Raw genomic sequence first — 23,243 nt, forward strand, 5'->3', positions numbered from 1 at the left:
TTTAATAAAAAACTTACAAGAGCTAACAGCTTTCTCTGATTTATTACTATGTTTTAGTCTTAACTCTTGGATTCATTTATTATTTTTTGTGTTCTTCTCATCTACTCAGCTACTTATGTATTGCTTCTTTGTATTGCTCTCAGCTACTTTTGTATTGCTCGGGTTCATAAAATTATTTTTTACTAAATCTCATTATTAGTTTAAAAAATGCATCTATCAAAACAATAAATTTTTCACCAAGAAATTTGATATCTTGTAAAAAAAAATTTTTCAAAATTTTGTATTTTTTTTTATTCAAAATACAGTACCAAACAGAGAAAACTCTTCTTTTTCAATACAATTAAATATATTAAGTATATAGTAAATAAGTATATAGTAAAAATAATATATAGTAAAAAAAGCTTTATTACTTAACATTTAAAAGAGTACAAATTTAAAAAACATTTGTTTGAATTTTATTAACTTTTTTTTTTTAAGTGTTTTTTATTTTTTTTATTTTGTGGTAAAATGTTTATTGTGATAATAATGCTTTTGGATTTGAACTGTCATTGCTTATATCAAGTATTAGTAAACAGTGGAAATTCATCAATAAATTCTGATTCAGCTTTTAAAGTATGTTTGGAAAAGATAAAACAATCTTTTCCAGATAGCATATTAAAATTGTCACTTAATACATAACCTAAAATTTTTGGCAGAAAAATGTTCTGGCGTTAACCTTCCTATAGGCGACCACATTAAAAGTTTTTTTTAAGGCAAAATGTTTTGGAGACCAGCGTTGATAGGGAGGCAGAAATCATTGGTGGCCGCCTCCAGAAGAAATTGTGAAGGGTAAATAATATACTTTCACTTGCCTGATAAATGAGAGGATCTTGATAAACAGGAGGATCAGAAATATAATTATAAAATCTAATAAAAAGAGAAATTTTAATAAATGGGAGGTTATTGGAATATTAAACATTTCAAAAAATAAAACAATCTGCAGTATTTTTAAACAGTAAAAACATTTAAAGATATGGGGAAACAGTTGTAGACCACTTTTAATGAAAATTTAAAAATAAAAGAAAGCAACATTTGCTTTTTTTTTTAACCTATAAAATGGCTATAGGCATTATTTAAATAGGTACCCTCAATCAATATACGTTTACTCCACTATACTTATTTATTTCAGTAAATGTATAAACAATAAATTGTGACTACGGCTATATTAGTTGTATGTTTTTTATGTATGCATTGATACACTTATTCTATGAAACTTTAAAGCATATAAAAAAATATGTATAACTTTTAACAATTATAAAAAAAAAGAAAATGCTACCTAATAAGTTAAACTTTATGACGTCTAAAGAGCTAGACCATTTTTAATTTAGAATCACTTCTGATTATTTTTATTTAATGTTAATTTTATTTGCTGCAGCTATTCAAATTTTTATATTGTTTACTTTATTACAAAACTCTGATACTCTCATTTGCTAAGATCCTCCTAAAAAAGATAATCCAAAGATAACTTTAATTAAAATCATTCTTTTATTTTTAAATTTTAATTAAATGTAAAAAAAAGCAAATGTTGCTGAAACGATTAAAATGTTAAAATCTTTGAATACTAAATTCAAGACTTTTTAAACTTTTAAATACTTTAAACTTTTAATGTTTTTATCGTTTAAAAGTATAGTCAATACTTTTTAAAAATATTTTTAATTTTTTTTTTTTTTTATGTAATTAGTCAAAACTATTAGTGAAATACAACATAATTACAAATTTTTTATGAGCATTAAAAAATATTTTTTAAATAACTTTTACAATATCTAATTATTAAAAATAAGATTATAAAATCAATAAAAAATTTAAAATGAAAACTTTTTAATTACTTATTATAATTTTTTTTTTTGACAAAATGATTTTTTCGATGATGCCATGGAATTAAAGTTTCCAATTTTTAATTTTTTTTCTTTTCAATATTAAACTACTAATTTATTTGATATTTAAAAAAAAAGAAATTTTTTTTAAAAAGTCAAAAATTTTGCAATAAATCATATAAAATCTAGGTTTAATGTCAATATTTAATGTCAATATTTGCTCCTAATTATTATTTGAATTACTTGTTAACTTAAAAAAAATGTTTTAAATACAATATTTTTCCTAGTAGTTGGCAAATATTCCGCTTCCAAATTGTGCAGCTGCAGCCAGTTGGAAGTTAGAAGCCACTAGATGTAGCTTTTAAATCATTTTGCCTCCAATTTTTTTTTCTGGAGGTGGTCACATTAATTTTTTTAAACTAATTATAAAAACTAAAATGTGGCAAAGCGTTTTGTTTTGTGGCAATAGATCCTGGTCTTGTTTCTTTGCAGTCATCAGTTGTTAATGTTGTTATGTTGCTGTTGTTTATGTATTAAGTGACAATGCCAATAAGACATCTGGAAAAAATTGTTGTGTCTTTTCCACACATATTCATAAGTTGGATCAGAACTTATTGATGAGTTTCCACTGTTTAAGAATAATACTTATGATATAATTATTGAATGATAAATTTCCACTGTTTATTAACAATACTTTTCTAATAATCAATCTCAACTTTATTTACAAAGCAAAAAGTGTTTGCTTGCTTTTTTTCAAAAAAGTAGTACTTCTAAAAAATATATAAAAGTGCTTTAACCTTATAAAGATAGGATAGAGGCTCAAGCTTGTAATAATGTCTTTTTTAAAGAGGAATAAGCATTTTTAGAAACTAACTAATAAATTTAAATATGAAAACAGTATTTGATTCAAAGATAGGTATGGGGTTTATAGGTAGGTATATAGTTATATAATTTATATAGTTATGGGTAGAGAATGATAGGTAAAGAATTTTAAATTATAAGTAGTCAGAAATTATAAAATGCCAAGCACAATAAAAAGAGACAACTTAAGCAGCTAATTTACAAGTGGTTGTTTATATGATTTCTATTAGAGCTTAGTAATCCACTAAAAAATAATCTAAAAAGATATAAAGTAGAACCCTCTTTCTATTTAAAACTCATTTAAATAAAAATATTAACATTATTGTGATTACAAATTAATAACTATAAAATAAGTGTTTTGTTTGAGTGAAAATTTACCTACAACTGCAAACCCAAACCTCTTATAAAAGAGAGATGCATGATAAAACCTTTTTGCTATAACTGATAAGAAATCTATAGTAGAACAAGAAAATTGAAATTTATATACAATCCCTTGCAAAAGATTAGAATCAGTTTAGGATTTTTTAGGTAAATCCATAATTTATTGAAAATGACATACATATTTGCATAAACAAAACTAAGATTTAATTTATATTATACACATACATATGTATATAACATAAATTAAATCTTTACTTTGTGTATATCATTTGTGTACGTCATTTTCAATAAGTTATGGATTTACCTAAAATATACTAAAATGATTCTAAACTTTTGCAATAGATTGTAGATTGACTCGATATAATATAATAGAATTTAACTAAATAAAGACATAAAGTCTTTGCAAATAATAGACTTGTATTTGCTAATAATAATAACAAGACTTGTTTGGCTATAGAGAGTTTACAGCAATCTCCAGAGTTCCTAAAAATTAAAACCGCAGATGTCATTTTAGATTAAGCTATTTTTCTAGAGTGTTAAAAAAAGTGTCAATAGATTTAAAATATGAACTAGAGGAAAAGACTCAAATTATCAATAATTTTATTTAATCAACAAGGAGGGATAAAAGCTTTTAAAAATTTGCAGTTTTAGGTTTTAACTTATAATAATTTTGTATTGATTATGATAATTTATGCTATTACATTCAGTATTTATACTGATAATGATAATTGTTTTTTAAATGGCAATCAAATAACTTTACAAAAAAATTAACATGCCTAAAAATTTTTTTTTTCAGGTTTTCTCTCAAATTTCACTTGATAATCCTGTTGATCCATATAACAATATAAATCCAGACAATCATTTTCGAAGCTATTTTAGCTCAACTCAAGTTTTGTTTAGGTAATTAAATCCCACATTTTAAAAGTTAATAATGTTGTTTGTTTATACCATGATTAGTCAAACTCTTGTTTAATAAAGTTGCATGTTTAATACCATTGGCAAACTATTATTTAACTTATAATTTAAATTTTCAGAATTGCTACAGGTGAAAACTGGCCAGGAGTTATGCGTGCATGCACAGCTGATGCTCTATGTGATAAGGACTTACCTTCTTATGACCAAATCTCTGAAAAATGTGGAACATTTTTAGCTTATATATACTTTATTTCATTTATTTTTTTTTGCACATTTTTGGTGAGAATTTTTTTATTTTTAAGCTTTTGTTTTTAATTTTTATGAATATATAATTTTATATTATTTAAACAACATGGTTTAATTATCTTTATCTGATCTTGATACAACATTTATTGTGATGTCAGTTGTTAATATGATAATCAATGTTATGATAACCAATGGTGGACTTGTCGAAAATTGTTATTTTTCGTTTTTTGTATATATATTTAAACATGGTTTTTTTTTTTAATTTTTTTTTTTTACTCATCATCCATTTTTATCACCATTTAACTCATTTGGTTTATTTTTAATTACTTAATAATTAATTTTAATTCTTAATAATTTTAGAACTATTTATAGTTCTCTCAAAAAGAGAAATTTTTTATTATTTTTATTTAAGAATTTTTGATATTTTTATAAAAATAGGAATGATACTGAGGCTTAGTTGTATGTAAGACTTTGATAACTTAAATTGCCTCAGAATATTATTAATTAATTTATACGCATATTAGTTATGTTACTCAACTATTTATTACTTATAACTTATTACTATTTATTTGAACAAGTTTAATACAAAAGGATAAGTGCTGAAGCTCAGATTTATCTAGCATTTTTACCCTTTACCTATGTAATTGGAGTTGGAGTTTACATTTATAAAATTATGTAAAAAATTATATTCAAGGTTTTTTTTATTTTTTATTTAAGCTATATAGAAAACATGTTAGTTTTAAGTTGTTACTTTTGACATCCTTGTTAGAGGTGTTTTGAAGGTTCTATTGTTATTTGTGATGACAATTTCTAATACAATTATTTTTGCATTTAATGAAGTAATGTCTAATGCAAGTGTTTGGGTACTAAAATACATAGTCTAAGTAAAGCAAGACTGGAAACAAGTTTAAAGATAGTTTAAATGTATGCAACATTGAAAGATAAAAAAGAAGAAAATAATGGATATAGGTATGGGTTTTTTGTTACAATTTTTTGTGCAATGAAATAGACTATCGGTAATACAGAGTCATAAAAAAAGAAGGAAAAGGCTATTTAATAACATAACTTATAGAAAAGTTTTAAAAGGAAAAGTTTAGCCAAGCAAGTAAGAAAGAAAAGAAAAAAAGTAAGAAAGTAAGAAAAAAGTAAAATTATAAAACAAGATGTGTAAATGAGATTAACAGAAGATATTAGTTGAGATTGGATTCAGAGTTCAAGAAACTTAAAGCAAGCAAAGCATTAAAGCAGACGATTCCTGATATATGGTTTTTTTTTTATCCACCTGCTTTAAGACTTTATTAAAGGATAAATAAAATGTTTTTGAAAAGATATGAAATGTTTCTGGTGACAGTATTAAAAGTTTGAACACATTGCTGATCCTCACAGGTAGTACAGCTGTCTTGTTTCTTTTGTGCTTAACTTATTTCTATGCACAGCATCCTTGTTTGTCAAGGTTTGTGTTTTGGAGTTTATAAAGTTGAGAGAGGGTTTTAACCACAATTAAAGTAGCTTCCTCGACTGTAGTAGCCTTTATGGTCTTATAGAGAATTAACATTGAAATTGGGTTATTTGAGTGGACCCACAATACTTATAACCTGTATTGAAGTAAAACCTAGTTAGGACATAGTCAATTATAGCTGTATGTTATTTTGTTATCATTAGTGTCAATAATGTTAAAGGCTTTAGTGGATTTAGTTGTTCAGTGGGTATCAGGACTTTCTAACCCAATAATGCAAGACAAATACAAGTGATAAGGATCAAGTGGTTAAAAAAAAAACATGCATTGAAATGTGGATTATATTGAAAAATAAAAATATTTTATTGCATGTTAAAAAAAAGTTATTGGCAAATAAAAAGGAAACAATCTATTTTTAAAAAAATGAAGAAAAAATAGTTATACTGTTAACCACATAATAAATTATTTAGCAGTTAATAATTTTTATGCATAAGATTTAGCTTTAATCTTCAGATTTCAAAATTTTGACTTTGAAATAAAACTTTTAATTTTTACTAAAGTTTTAAGCTTTTGTTTCTATTAGTTAAACTTTTCTTTCTATTAGACACTTTTACAGTTTTCTTAAAGACCAAAGCTTACACAGGTAGATGAACTGTAAAAACTAACGCTCTCTAAAAACCGCGAATTTTTTTGTTTCTTCATGGTTAATTTTGCTAATATTACTTTAATTATTTTTGAATGTTTAAAAAAGAAAAAACAACTTAATGCTAGAAATTTATTTATTGCAAAAAATTAAAGAGATAATAAAATATAAGAAATAAAATAAAAGATTAACAATAAAAACATAAAAACAAAAATAATATCACAATTTTATATTTCATGAATAAAGAAGAAAGCAATGAATTTCAATTATATTTTTAGATGTTAAACTTGTTTATTGCTGTTATTATGGATAACTTTGCATTCCTTACTGAAGATTCCAGCATACTTGGACCTCATCATTTGGATGAAGTAGTCACTGTGTGGTCAGATTTTGATCCACGAGCCACGTAATTTTTCAAATATTGAATAATACTTGATCATTGTTTTTTTTAATTTATGTATTTAATTTATACTTAATTTATATTAAAATAAGTTTTAGTTTTTATCTAAATTTATTTTTTTTATACTATTCTGTTATTTTTTACATATGTATATACAAAACATATATATATATATATATATATATATATATATATATATATATATATATATATATATATATATATATATATATATATATATATATATATATATATATATATATATATATATATATATATATAAAGATGGATAGATAGATTATTACATTTATTGTTGTAAGTACCCAATAATATTAGCACTAGTTAAAAGTATTTTGATTAATTCAAGGATCTACATAACACAGTATTGGTTAAGAATTGCACATTTAGACATTTAGTTTATATTTCAATAATTGTTAATTCCATAATACTTAGACAGTTGATGAGATTTTATTACGTCACCAAAAGGCATAACATTAAAAAACGCAGCTTTAATATTTACATTGTTAAAAGTTAAATTGTCTCCTCAGCCTAATTTAAATTTTATTACATTGTAAATAAATCTAATTTTAAACTGTGTTAAAAATCATTTAGCAAAAATCTAATAACAAAAATGACAAAAAATCTAAATTTGGTATTGGAAAAAGATTATATTTCCTTAAAATTTAGCTGGGTGTAAAAATAAGCTGGGTGTGGCCTTCTGCCGCATACTCTGCAATTTAATTTGTTTTGATAGTTTGACTTAAGCTGAGCTATTCTGCTATTTTTATTTTCGCTCATGTGTTAGAAATATAGAGATGCCTTCTTGATGGAACCCATTATTACTAGGCGCTTGATCAGTTTTTGCAATATCTTTCATAAATTGATTTCCGATAGAACTCCACTTTGATGTGTGAGATTGTTGATTCCTGCTATTAATTGTGATTTAACCATATCCTCTGAACAATTTGATGTACATTTATAGGTTGAACAATCACATTTTGCATTAAAATCACAGAGCATTATTAATGACTTGATTCTTGCAATAAAATTGGTAATTGTTTCTTTGATTTTGTGGTGACATCAATGCTTTTATCATTTCGGTCATTTGTGTTTGCATATGCATTTGATATTGTTGCATGTCTAACATCATCTCTACAGCTTTTTTGTCGAGGCTTTTTGATTCGATAGTTGAGGTAGTTTTTTTGTTTTTTTTTATGTTTGTACAAATAGGTTTCATAACTTGTGGTAGTTTTTTTTTGTTATTTCTTTTTTTTTAATTTTATGTTTTATCCTACTCGTAAGGCCATGTATAATAATTCAAAGTAAAGATAAACTTTGTTTTTTTCTCCCTTAAGACTAACTACAAAAATACATAATATATATATATATATATATATATATATATATATATATATATATATATATATATATATATATATATATATATATATATATATATATATATATATATATATATATATATATATATATATATATATATATAAAATAAACTAAATGTCATACTTTGAAATCAATATGTAGTTAATGATAATTATGTAAATATGATACATTATACAATATATATTTAAAATGATTCAAAAATAAATATTAAAAGCAGGATTTAACATAAATGTTATTTATGATGAATGCATGCATATATATAAATGAATAAATGGTGTTTATGGATTTGTCCTTAGTCCTTAATTTTAAAGCTGATCAAGAATGGTTATTTAAACAATTTAGTGCTTTAGTTCTGACAACATATTTAGTTACTATTTTATGTTAAATTTAATTGCCAATAAATGTTTTGCGAAAAATTATATTAAACTCTTGGCAACCACCTGACTTTAATCTGATGAAAAATTTAATGTCCATCAAATCAGCTATCAAATCAGTAAAATTAAAAATAAAATTATAAGATACTTAAAGCTAAATTAAACTATGATTAAAAAGGTTGAATAATTAGGTGACCACAAAAAATGAAGGCCTAATTCTGAATGCATTTTGTATTTTGTACTATGTCATTGTATTTTAAATATATTTGTACTTTTTTATATTGAGTTTAAGTTTATAATTTAATTATTCCAAGTTTTATAGTTTAAGTAATTCAAAACTTTGAGTTTAAGTAGTTCAAATTTTCAAATAAGTAAATAAATAAATTCTGTGTGTATTTAAACTATCTATATCCTTTCTTAGTGGTCGTATTAAGCACACTGAAGTTTGTGAACTCCTTCGGCAAATGCTACCACCAGTTGGTCTTGGTAGGAGATGTCCGAAAGTTCTGGCTTATAAAGTAATTTCTTAAACCATATTGTTATAGTTCACATTTTTTATATATACTTTAAGCATCTTTAAATCAGATAATTTTTTTTTTATTGTCATTTTTAAAAGTTTCAAAATTATATTCACAAATATTTGTTTAAAGCGTTTAGTAAAAATGAACATGACTTTGTATAAAGATGGCACAGTTGATTTTAATGGAATGTTTTTTGCTTTGGTACGCACAGGTCTTGAAGTCTATACTGAAAATGGTGAGAAATTTTACTCTTTAATTGATTTTCTTTTAGTTTTTTATTAGGCTTTGTATGTATTTTAAAACATATAAGTATATATTTTTTTATATGTTCTACCAATATTATCATTTATATTGTGATTAATGCTATACATACATTTTATTATTATTATTTTTTGTTAATTCATCTCCCCAATGCCTAGTAGGCCACTATAGACAACTTAATTGTGGTTATAACCCTCTCTCAACTCTATATCTCCAAAACACGAGTCTTGACAAACAAGGCCGCTGCGCAGAGGAACAAGTTGAACATACATATATTTATTGTTATGTATGTATTGATTTTATTTTGCATGTATGTTCAAAAAAGTATTTGATGAAATAAATCAGAGGTATAATACATATATATATATATATATATATATATATATATATATATATATATATATATCTTTGGGGACCTAAGACAACAAAAATTTACGGCCCTATTTTTAAAAATGAATAAAACTTTTATTCTGAAAATATAATTTCATTTAATGTAATTTTAGGATTTTATTTCATTTCTTTAAGCATTTTGTTTTTAAACTACATGATCTTTTCTCTGAATTTTCAATCAAAAAAATCGTTAATTAATGTATGCATCTAAATCAAATGACTTCACTTTAGCAAATCTAAAAAGTAATGATGTGGCATTTCGTCAAATGTTAAAGAAAGAGTTTCCAAATATCTCCAAAAGAACTTTGGACTTAGTTATCCCCAGAACTCCTAAAGGTTAACAACTTATTATAAATATACACTTAACATATGAAGTTTTGATAAACTTTAAATGATAGGGTTTGTTTTTATTATAAGTTTTAGTTATGGCAGCAGAATTTTATTGCCTGTTTTTTTTTTATTGTTGTTAATTAAAAGCATATGACAGAATAGTAAAAATATAGTTTTTATTGCAAGACTAGATTGAAAGTTTCAAAATTTAAATAAAATAAAGTTATTGTTAGACTCAAAGTAAGAAAAGGAAAAAATGACTAAAGTTTTTTAAGAAATTTTGTTTTTTTTTGTTGTGTTATTATTGGCATATTTTAATTGCATAATGATAACACTTCAAGAACTTAATATTTGTTTTTAGATAATAAACAAATGACAATAGGAAAAATATATTCTGCTAAACTTATGTGGGAGAACTACAAAAGTATGCGAAATCGTGGTCAAAGAAGGAAATCAGTATATGTGGTAAGTTTTATCTTAGTTACCTTTAGTTAATTTTGTTTTAATGATAAAACTTTAGGTTAGCATGTTTTGCAACAATTGCTATTGATATTGATGAAAGTAAAAGAATCTATTTAACTTATTTAAATTTGTTAATAATTTTAACCAAATGAATATAATAGATCTTTTAAAGATTTTTTACAGACTAGAAGGATCAGTTGATAGTATGTACCCGACTATTAATATAATCAAAAATTTCTGAGAGCCTTAGTCATTCATCTAAAAGAAATTTTTACATATTGTGTTATTTAAAAAACTTGATGAGTTTTATAAAAGATATAGTTGTGAATAGCAATAGGCTGCAAAAAAATGTAAAATTGAGTGACATTATGACAAAATGTAAAATTGAGTGACAACCAGGTGGTGGACAAAAGTAAAAAAAATACATTTTCAAAATTTACATTATTATATACCATTTTATAGCTTAAACGTTCAGCTTTTATAAAATGTATATATTTTTATTTAATTATTGTGTTGTTTGCTTCTAAACTGTAGAATAAAAAAATTATTTTTTTTTTAAAAAATTTTTCTTTAAATTTTATTCAATTTTTTGTGTTACTAATAAGCATGGAGTAGATGTTAATCTCTCTTTTTATTACGTAATTTAATAAAATCAAGTACTACCTTTCAAATGAGCTATTTCAAATCTATTTTGCATGTAAGTTATGTCAAATAAATTTCAAATGATGGCATATTTTAATTACTTTCTTTAGTTAAAATTTCACTTATTTAGTCAAATATTTTTGCGGTCTAAAGCAGTCCAGTAATTTGAGACTTAAAATACATTGTTCAATATGTATATTATCAATATAAATTTGGTTTATAATCTGTGGATGTCCGTTTGGTCTCTAAGTTAAATGATGTATTCAATTTTATGTGGCGAAAATGTTTTATATATTTTATTCTGAATGATTATTTAATAATTGGGTCTCAGCAAGACTAGATTAGCGCTATAAACTTGTTTTAATATATAAACATCTTAAAATACCTATTTATAATATTTTGTAAAAGAAATTCATATTTTTATATAGTTAAAACATAAAAAATATTGATATTTATTCATATAAGATACAAGAAAACATGAACTTAGCTAATCCTAATATTTTGGAGGCAGTTGTAAATGGCATAAACTTAACTGGAAATAATAACCTGCCTAATTTCATAAAGCATCTTTGACAAAGGTATATATGCAAAAACTTTAAAATTCGTTTTAAAGAAAATAACAAGCAATGGCTACAAAATGAATCAATATCAGTTCAATTTGTAATTGATAATAAGAAAATTTTACTAACTGCTTCCATTAATAAAAAAAATTCTGCACTTATCTAACTGTAGTATCTGACAGGCCCCAGGTGAATTTTGATACTTTAAGTAGTAAAACAAAGAAAAGAAGAATGACACCATTAGTTGCATCATATTCATCTTAAAAACTATTGTTTGCTTCAGGTTGTAGTTTGTACCAAGATGGTAAAGAAAAAGAAGCTATAGCTGTTTTACAATTATCAGAATATATGAGTTTTAGTTCGAAAAATAATTTTAAATCAAAATTTTTATATTATTATATACACAAAAGGTTTAAGCTTTAGGTTCCTTTTTATATGGATTATGTAGCAGTTTTGCGAAATATAAAATATAGCCCTGGAACTGCATAAAAATACTTAAAATTAGTAACTGGGAATGTGTTAAATTTTTTGAATGTATAAAATATTTTTTAACTAGACATTAATATTAGTCTAGTTTATAAAATTGATGCTTTAAGAAAAGTTACTTAAGCTATTAACTACGTAAAAGGAGCTGTTGCCAGACATTTTAGGTGTCACTATCAACCAAATAAAAAATTCCATAGTACCACCACATTTGTAGTACAAAAATACTCAAGTTGGTAATATGGGAGTAATCCAATAAAGTTATTACTTTTTCCAGTTTATATTTGTTAAGGTAATAAAATATGTGGTCCCTATTCAATTTAGGTATTTTTAGGGGTAGCCCAAGACCCTTAAACATCACAAGGGTCCATATAATTATCAAAAAAATAGTTCTTCAAAAGTATATCATGTTGGATCTCAAAAGAAGCAAAATTATATAAAAACGACATTTTTAAACAAAAAACTAAAAATAAGCATTTTTACAAAAAAAAAATTTGTAATTTTTTTATTCGAAATGTTTTTTATAAAATGATGATTATTTATAAGATTTTTATATAATTTTGCTTTTTTTGAGACCCAACATGATATACTGTTTTTTTGATAGTTATAGGGACCTGTCTGATGTTTAAGGGGCTTGGGCTACCTTTGAAAAATTTTTTTTTTCAAAAGTTTTCTAATTCTAGTATTATTTTATTATACAAAACACATTTAGAGGGTGAGAGCAGACATTTAAAAAAAAAACTGTTATAAGGACAACCCTAATGACCACCCTAATGTTATTAGTTTTGTCCAGTAAAAGTAAATTACGTCCCACTGTGGAGTGGATTGAATAGAGTTTTCGTGTAAAGAAATTTTTTTTTACAGTTTTTATGTAAATAAATTGAATATACTATAAATGGCATGATAAAATAGTTTTTATGTGTTTTGTTGAAAAAAGAAAAGCTTAACCATATTGTAACATAAATCGAAGTTTGATTTTTTAATTTAAATGAAAAAAAAAAAAACTTTAAGGTTAGCAAATATAGCCATAGCTAAAAAAATTTATTTGCAAATTTTTTCCAGTCAGATATAGATACATTTTTACAGTCATATATAGATGTATTTTATAGTCAGGTATAGATTTATTTTTACTGCTATGTATAGATGTATTTTTATAGTTAAATATAGATGAATTTTTACAGTCAAATATAGATTGTATTTAGCTAAAAGTTGATAAATACAAATAGCTAAAGTAGTTTTTAGCTTATATATTATTGAATGATTATTAATCATACAGTCCTGATAATTATAAAAAATATATATTTTTAAAGATTATGTTTCATGCACTCCAAAAGATTATAAATAAATATAACTAATATAATACATTTATACTAATATATTAAACTATATATGAATTGATTTTATGTACTTTATATACAATATTTAATAAATATTTAATAATAAATAAATATATTATATTTCAGGACCAACGACCGGTGTGGCCAGCGGCACATTGAACTCCCTTCCCCCCTCTCCCCCTCAGGGACCTTTTTTTTTTCTTTTTTAGAATTTTCTAGGTATAAGAGTAGGGGAGACCGGGGTTAGTTGCAACAAAATTAAAAAAATTGCATTTATCTCTTTAAACTTTAATATTTTTGAAATTTTTTTCAGGGTTATAAAATAGATCTTAGTGAAATGTTAATCCAACATTGATAAATATAATATAAAACTTAGTTATTCCGCAATAGTGAAACAAAAATGAAAAAAAAATGTTGCAACTTACCCCGCGTCAGGGCAAGTTGCAACAGTGAACGGGGCAATTTGCAACACATTACTTTAAAAGAATAAGCCTTGTAGAGTTCACATAAAAATTACTAGCCAATCTGTAATTTCTATTTGGCAACAAAAATTTTATAATTACAATAAAAGAAAGTAGTATTTTCTTTGAGTTGCAATACATTTATTATGCTAGACTTCACATATACCTGACTTGTTTAGTAAACTAGAAACTGTTTTTGAAAAAAAAAAGTTCTCTTGGTCAAATAAACAACAATTAAGTTTAAAAAAAGACAAGAGGAGTATTTAGGATATTTAAGTTCTGTTTTTTTCTGTTTTTAGGATATAAAAACACAATAACATTTTGTTTAAAAAACAATTTTTTAATGCAAAAAATTACATTAATTCCATTTTAATTCACCTTTAATGTTTTTCTTTTTGATTGTTGATGTGGAAGTATTAGACTTTCTCTTTTTAGAACTAACTTCTTTTTCAGCCATAAGTCGCTGTTTTACTGGAGTATCTGTAAGAATTTCTGCATACTTTCTCTTTGATCTAGTGAGTATTTATTTCCTAGGTTATGCTTTTGGCAGAGGTCTTACATTCTCTGGAAAATTCTAATGATGCCAGAGATGGAATTGCATCTGAGATTGAAGTTGATATACTAATATCAATACCTGCTTTAGATTGAGTTGCTGGACGATCAGTAACAAATGATGGAGCAAAATCTGCATCTGAAAATATATCCTTATCATATGGAAATATTTCTGCCACTCTAAAACCAGATGTTATGTTTTGTTGTGTGAGAGAATGCTGTAAGGCTATTTTTACAATTCCTGGCAAATCATATATACTCATTGTTTTTCCTGGCCATTGTTTCATCCATGAGTCTTGTGCATTAGCTGCGCATTTTTTGAATGGTCCGAATACAGATCTATCTAGAGGTTGCAACTTATGTGAGCAATGAGGAGGGAAGGAAAGCAAAACTATACCATTATCTTTACACAATGTTATTAATTGAACAGGAAAATGAGACTGATGGTTGCCTAAAAGTAATAGCACAGGACTTTCTTTTTTGGGCTTGACATGCCGAATAAAGTGGTTTAAGTAAGTAACAAAGCACTCTTCATTCATCTACCCTGACCCATTTGAAGTACCTATGCATTCATTTAATCACGAATGCATTCATTTGGTCACCAATGCATTCATTTGATCACGAATAAAGTGATCAAAAAATTTCTTTCTCGGAAATAGAAATATTGGAGGCACACTATTGCCACATGCATTTACAGCTAACACCATTGTCACAAGTGTCCCCCGTTCTTGAGATGTTAATGCTCCAACTTGCTTAATACCTTTACGAGCAATTACCTTGTTTGGTTTTTGCACAGTGGTGATACCAGTCTCATCAACATTGTAAATATTAGATGCAGAAAAATGATTTCTATCTAAAACATATGATAATTTTTGAAAAAATACACCTACATTAGCACGATTAAAACTAGTTGCTCGTGCAAGACTTGTTGCTTCTGGAGTTCTGATAGACAATCCTGAATGTCGATTTAAAAACCCTCTCATCCAGTCAGGACCAGCCGTTGAAAGTTTTAACCAAGATTTTGGAAAATTAAGGTTATACTTTATAGCAAATTCAAATGCAAGTTTTCGTGCTTCATAAGGTGATAATCCAAAATAAATATCAGAAGCTGTTGATATATATGAAGCAATAGCTTTTTCTTGTTCTAAATTGAAAACTTGGCGTGACTTTTTATAACCAGGAAAGGTAATCCCATATTAATAGCTTTTTTTTACTTTATATATGTAACGAAAAAGAGTTGAGTAGTGGATTCCATACTTTTTTGTTGATGCTCTAATCGATATTTCTTTTCCATCAATAACATGGTTTGCTGCCTCTATTACCACTGCTGTGGGATTAAGTCCTTTTTCAGTTTTTCTCTTATAATTTCTCATTTACAATTTTTACTTAAGCACAAAATAACAGTTTAATCAAATAACAATAAAATAAAAAAACATTAAAGTCATTTTACACAACTTAACCTACATCATCATTTATTTATATATGAATGATTAATGTATCTTTGCATATATGTATGCATGTATATATATATATATATATATATATATATATATATATATATATATATATATATATATATATATATATATATATATATAAATTTATATATATATAAATTTATACATAATACACATAATATAACATATATATATATATATACATATATATAAATATATATATATATATATATATATTATATATATATATATATATATATATATATTATATATGTATATATAAATTTATATATATATATATATATATAAATTTAAAACCAAATTTTATGATAAAGATAAGTTTAAAAAAATTAAAAAATTAAATAATAAAAAAAAGTTTATGTAAGTTGTAAATGTATATGAAGCGTATTTATATATATATTTATGTATTATATATTATGTATATATACATATATGCTATATGTATATTATGTATAAATTTATATATATATATATATATATATATATATATATATATATATATATATTCATGTATTATATATTATGTATATATATACATGTATATACATGTATATATATACATGTATATAATATGTATATTAAACATAATATACATATAAGATACATGTATATATACATAATATGTAATACATAAACATATATACATATATATACATATGCTTTATATACATTATATACATTTACAATTTATTTAAACTTATCTTCATCATAAAATTTTTGTTTTCGTTTACATTTGTTTGCGCTCTTACATAAAAAAGCGTCCATTATTTTAGAAAAAACTAGTTAAGTGCGTAAAATCAACAAAAGCCGCAGCTTATTTATGATTCAACTTACAATTTGATGCAACTTACCCCGTAGGCATCATTATCACTCTAATCATTGTATATAATTACTTTTATTGAAAAAAAATTTTTTTTTTGACTCATCGTGTTTGAAAAAGATTTTTTTAACTTACCATAACTTTATTATGATCATATACCTCTAAGTTTAAAGTAAAACCCAAAAAAACTTCAAAAACGAAATTTAGAATTTTATATCGAAAAAAAAAAACATCAATAACTTTTGAAATTTTTATTGAATAACTGTAAGTTATTATGTTATATGTGTATTATGTATAAATTTATATAAATATAAACTATAAATATAAACTTTAACGCGTCAGCTGTAAAACTTTACAGCTGACGCGTTAAAGTTATAGTTTATTATTTAAGAAAAATTTAGGAAAAATATACAAAAACCATAATTTAAATCGCATTGTTGCAACTTACCCCTGTTGCAACTAGCCCCGGTCTCCCCTACTCTTTTAAAAAATTGACAATTTTGCGCCTCTTATTCGAAACCCGTATTTAATATATATAAAAAATATTACAAACAATTACAAAAATATTACAAATATTTAATATATATAAAAAATATTACAAACATAAAATATATTTGTAATATATATATAATATTATATACTTTATATATATAAATACTTTTCTTTATATAGATTATTTATATATACAAGTTTACTTGGTTACTTTTCGTTTAAGAAACTTTAATTTTTATTTATTATATTTCTATTCTAATTTATATTTATATTTTTGCAATTTAGCAAATGCAGATGCTATAGCGCTTCTAAGTTTTTTTTGTTTTTTAATGAATTATCATTTTTATATTTTTTATATCCTTTATATTTTTAATATAATTTGCATCTCTACTATTATTAATACAACACTATAAATACTATTATGAATAATGCTAATTGACCTTGCTAATAATATTTATTATTGTTAATTTAATTATTCACTATTTACTAGCTGTCATCCCAGTGGGCACGGGACATAAAAAAGATGTCTTTTGAATATTCAAAAGACGTCCAAAACGTTTAAAAGACGTTCGATATGTTTAAAAGACGTTCAAAAGACGTCTTTTTTATGTCCCGTGCCCACTGAGATGACCAGTAAAATATCTATTCCACATTGACCTCTTCTATACTTATTCCTTACTTCAATATTTTTTAATAAGTGGTTAAAAAATAACTTTAAACAGAGAAAAACTATAATTATTGTTTACTTTTTAAAGCTATGAAAAAAAAAATTTCTTTAATACTTTTAAAAAACTTTAAACTTTAAACATCGGATTGGATATTAGTACCAGTCTAAATAATATTTAGAATACTCGCTTGAAATGTGTTAATTTATTACCATCGGTATAAAAAGTTTCAAGAAACATGAGATGACTTAATTATGTGAAATAAGGGGCTTACCATGACCCGTATAATACAGGTCATGGTAATGACCTGTATTATACGGGTCATGGTAAGTCCCTTACCCTGACCCGTATAATACAGGTCGTATAATGACCAACCATTTTAATAATTTGGCTTTCAATAATTTTTAAAAAAGAGCTAAGAATAAAAATTTTTGTTTTGAGTTAACAATTAAAGTTCAATACTTTATAACTTCTGTAAACTTCTAGAAAAAAAAACAAAAAAACAAAAAACGGGGACTGACCTTATTATTTTTTTATTATTTTGATGTATTTTTTAATCATTTACATACTTGAAGTTTGCATGTTAGATATTTGTATAGACTTTCGTTCGCATAGATAAAATACGAATCATTACGGATTGTGGTTTCAAAAAAATGTCTAATAGTTTTGTAAAATTGAAGATAATTTTATTTACACCTTTATTAACAAATTAGCAAAACATAACAGTTTTCGATAGTTTTCAATTGTTTGTCTATGTTAAACGAACACGTCATCTGATTAATCTAAAAAAAGTAGTCAAATTAAAAAAAGGAAAAAATACACTACATGTGTTAACTGGAAATCAATTTATTTATACATAACAAAACAAAATATATATTAAGAAAAGTATATATATATACAAAAAAATTTAACTAAATTTGCATTATCAACTAACAATTGGTAGATTAACCAACTACAAAAATGCTAATTATAGATGCAGCACATTTTTTTCCCACCATTCTCCCTCCTTATACTTTACTTTCTACAGGATCCACACTCTATATAAAATAAAGGGAGGGGGGGAGGGTTTGCCCTAAATTTAAGCCGACACCTTATGAAATTTGGGGCCTCTATTTGTTCTGCAATATGCTGAAAAAGCATTGTAAGATATATCTAAAACAAAATAAAAATTATAACATGACAAAAGAAGTAAAAACATTATATTAACACTACAAACCAATTTTCTTGTTGCTGATGTATCTTCTAGAGCATTGTTGAAAATAGTCAAAATCTGTAAAAAAAAAGACATTTATTGCAAAGACAATTAGCTATTACACAAAATAACAAAAACATAAAAGCTACCGGTGCAAAATTTTGTAATTCGACCAGAAAATAAAATTATTCTTACCTTAATTGCGAACAACTAATTTCTTTTTAAATATTAGCTAATGATCAACATAGTAAATTTTAAATAATTAAAGTTTACTAAGTATTTAAAACCGTATTTTTACAGTAGACAAATTAAACTTATGATAGTTAGTAGACCACCAAAGTAGAACTAAAGAAATGAAATAACAACTACAAAACTATAAAAACAAACAAAAAATTTAGTAAAAAATAAATTGATGTGAAAAATTGATTTTTAAGTTCTTTCATAATGTAAGAATTAATAAGATACCTACGTATACCTAATTCAGTGATAACTGTTGATTATTATGAAAATAATTAACTACAATGTAAAGTATTCAAAAAATCTTAAATGACAATATAATATTATTTTGACACGGAGAATCATAAACACCGTTACAGCAGCTCTCTAATCATTTTAATATTTTGCATGTTCTGCTAACTTAAATTTTGATGGTGTTTAGTGTAAAAATAAAATGTATAACTTTTCAACAATATTTTTTATAAACATAACTTAGTATCAATTTATATAAATATTAGAAAAAAAAAGATTTGTATTTTTTAACAAATTTATTTATTTGCAAACAAAATTTAAAAAACAGATCAATTAAAATATACATATTAAACTAAAATCATTTAAATACCTCTTCTATTTGTAGATGTAGTTAATTATTTTCCACTGCCAACTCTAACTCCTCTGACTTCACTTTCGGTAAGGGTTATCCCTTCCCTTTAATAAATTGAGGGAAAATCTTATCGCCTATTTCTAGATGTAGAGGACTTTTTTTAGAAATTGAGGATTGTGCCCGTCCACTTTGAAACCCATGTCATTGGCCATGACAGAAAAATACAAACTGCAACTTCACAATAATTTAGAAGATCAAACATTTTATTTAAACAGCCCATAAGTAAATGTATAACTTCATTACATTAAAGTAAATACAAACTTTAAAATTGAAGATAAAGATAAGCTAGAATTTAAAACCTACAATATGTGATAAGCTATGGCAATACAATTAAAATAACAATCAAAATATTTTTTAAGAAGTAAATTTTTTAAGAAGTAAATTTGAAAGATTCTTTAAAAGTAAATATAACTTTATAAAATCTAACCTGAATATCACCACCAGACAATAACACTGTACTATATAATTAGATTCATACAAAACATGATTGAATATCTAACAAAATCAATAATAAACAACTTACTTATTTCTAAAATAAGACCATCTTCAGCTTTTATGAAATTAACAGCTTGTCAAGATACACTTGCATTACATCACCTACAAAACAGAACATGTTTCATAAACTAAAACATTAAAAAATTAAACTTAATAACTTTAAAAACAGTTTTAAAAATTACAAAATTTACATACTTTTTATAAATAAATGTATATTCAATAATTATATTATTTATGATAATGATAATAGATTCAAAGATATTTCAGAGATTTTTAAAAGTTAATTAAGAAATTCAAACACTTACCGCGTGCACATCTTCAATGCCTCGTGCATTGTAAGTTAATAGCGTCCGAGTTGACTCTTCCAATACTATACGCATTATAATACTATTTTGACGGTTTTCTAAATTCTATCATTGTTGCGTACTCAGTTAAGAATGTTTAACGGGGGCGTGGTAAAATAGCTGGTAAAATACTTTTAAATCAAGTAAATTTAATGAAACTGATTTGTTTTAAATATAAAATTAGAATTTTAATTAGGTTCTTAATACACTTTTTAAAACTAACTGATTTGGAAAAAGGTTAGGTTAGGTTTAAATCATCAACTTGCTTTTTTCTTAAATTTTTGTTATTTAAAATGCAATACAAAACAAATTTTTAGTTAATTTTATAGTTTATTGTATTTTAAATATATGTACATATTACATACCCCTTTTCTTTCAGCGAACTAAACTTATTTGTAAAAAACTTTAAAAGTAAAACCGTAAACCTTTAAGAAACTTTACTATTTCCACATCATAAAATTTACATGAGTTGGAAATTTGAATAGACTTTCGTTCCGATTTCTCATGAAAAATTGTTGAGAGACTCTTTGTCGCTATTATCTCGGATTCAATGGCTGTCGCGGATTTTGTGCAAACACACACAAATGAACATTAATACTCAGAGTCTGATCTTCCACAAGGCACGTAAGGCTCGGGCCTAGGGCCCCCAAAATTTATGGGGCCCCTAATTTTCAACTTTTAATATTTTTTTAGCCCACCCGAACTTTTCTGACGTAACAGTAGAATTTAAAAATATTTATTTCATTTAAAAAAATTTTAGGTAAAAAAGAATTAAAATGTTTTTAAATATACCTTTATGTTTTACTCAAAATCTCAAAAACCTTCTGTTGCATTTCGGAATTAAAATTATGAACATATGGTCCACAACAGTCCGAAAAAACAAGAGCTTTTGGCCAAATGTTTACTTAAAAAAGCAATCAAGAGCTTTTGGCCAAATGTTTACTTAAAAAAGCAATCAAGAGCTTTTGGCCAAATGTTTACTTAAAAAAGTAAAACAGTTATGACTTATAAAGGTCGCCATTTAGCTGAATAAAAAATTCAGAACTTCATAGATGAGCTAGAAATCAGTAAAAATGAAGATTATGAAGATGATTTGTTGATTTACACTGATGGTATATACATTTAGTTTTTTTTTTCTTGCCTTAGGATATTTAAAATATGAATTTTTATGATATTTTAAGTTTAAGATTTAAATTTTAAGTTGTGATTTAATTTTTTCTTTAACCTCTTTCTATAAATAATTTTTTATGTGTAAAAATGAACTGAAACGATTTCAAGATGATTTGTTTCGATTTAAGCGGTAAAATCTGTACATTCAGTAAATATATTATAATTTCTCTTCCGACGCTTATTGGCTTTTAGGATTACGGTAATCCTAAAATCCAATAAGCCAATATTGCCTTTGGAGATCCTTGTTCAATGAATATTGAATATTCACCTGTAACATTGCAATATAAGCAATATTACATTTGAATACATCTGGAGAGATGTTATAGTGCGTGTTGTTGAAGTATTAAAGTTTATTGCACAGCAAGGTTTGGGTATTTTTGGCGATAATGAAACCTTTGGTTCTGAACAAAATTTCAATTTTTTAGGTTTATTAGAGTTAATCAGCAAGTTTGATCCTTTCTTAGCAGGCCACATCGGTGAACATGGTAATAAAGGACAGGGCCATGTCAACTATTTGTCCTCTCAGACTGTGGCGGGAATCTTAAAAGCAATGTCATATTGTTAAAGAAATTCAGGAGGCAAAGTACTTCGGAATCATCATAGATTCTACACCAGACACAACACACATTGACCAGCTGTGTTTGGTGGTGATATATGTAAATTTGCAGTCTTTTCCAGTAGAACGATTTCTGACTTTTGTTCCTATCCACAATCACGGTGCAGAACATTTATATAAAGTAGTAACCAAAATATTTCAAGATCTTGGAATAGATCTCCAATATTGTCGTGGACAATCCTATGACAATGCAAGTAACATGGCTGGAATATACTCTGGGTTGAAAGCAAGATTAAAAGCTGCATATCCTCTAGCAGAATTTGTTCTCTGTTCTGCTCACTCTCTTAATTTGGTGGGAGTGAATGCAGTGGAGTCGTGAAGAGCTGCAGCTGCCTATTTTGGATTTGTGCAAGCATTGTACACATTCTTCTCAGCTTCTCCACGTAGGTGGGAATTATTTACTTCCAACATAAAAAACGTAAAAGGAGGACTAACTTTCAAATCGCTTTCTGGAACCAGGTGGTTTGGTAATGCAGATACGGTTCGAGCGTTAAGGAAAGACTACAATGCCATCACTTTAATTTGCATCTCGCAAGAGGCGGATACCCAAGTCCAAAACTTT

General features: G+C 25.1%; 1 protein-coding gene across 1 annotated transcript in view; it reads left to right on the plus strand.

Moving 5' to 3' along the window:
- Nucleotides 1-23,243, plus strand: part of LOC105847844 (voltage-dependent P/Q-type calcium channel subunit alpha-1A) — a 240,515-nt gene that overhangs the window by 216,052 nt on the left and 1,220 nt on the right. The window contains exons 33-39 of the mRNA XM_065799676.1: nt 3,892-3,995; nt 4,130-4,289; nt 6,634-6,761; nt 8,952-9,048; nt 9,181-9,286; nt 9,934-10,038; nt 10,394-10,497. Of these exons, the coding sequence (XP_065655748.1) occupies nt 3,892-3,995; nt 4,130-4,289; nt 6,634-6,761; nt 8,952-9,048; nt 9,181-9,286; nt 9,934-10,038; nt 10,394-10,497 (804 nt within the window). The remainder of the gene's footprint in view (nt 1-3,891; nt 3,996-4,129; nt 4,290-6,633; nt 6,762-8,951; nt 9,049-9,180; nt 9,287-9,933; nt 10,039-10,393; nt 10,498-23,243) is intronic.

The sequence above is a fragment of the Hydra vulgaris genome, chromosome 06 (assembly GCF_038396675.1).
Source record: "Hydra vulgaris chromosome 06, alternate assembly HydraT2T_AEP".
Classification (NCBI taxonomy): Eukaryota; Metazoa; Cnidaria; class Hydrozoa; order Anthoathecata; family Hydridae; genus Hydra; species Hydra vulgaris.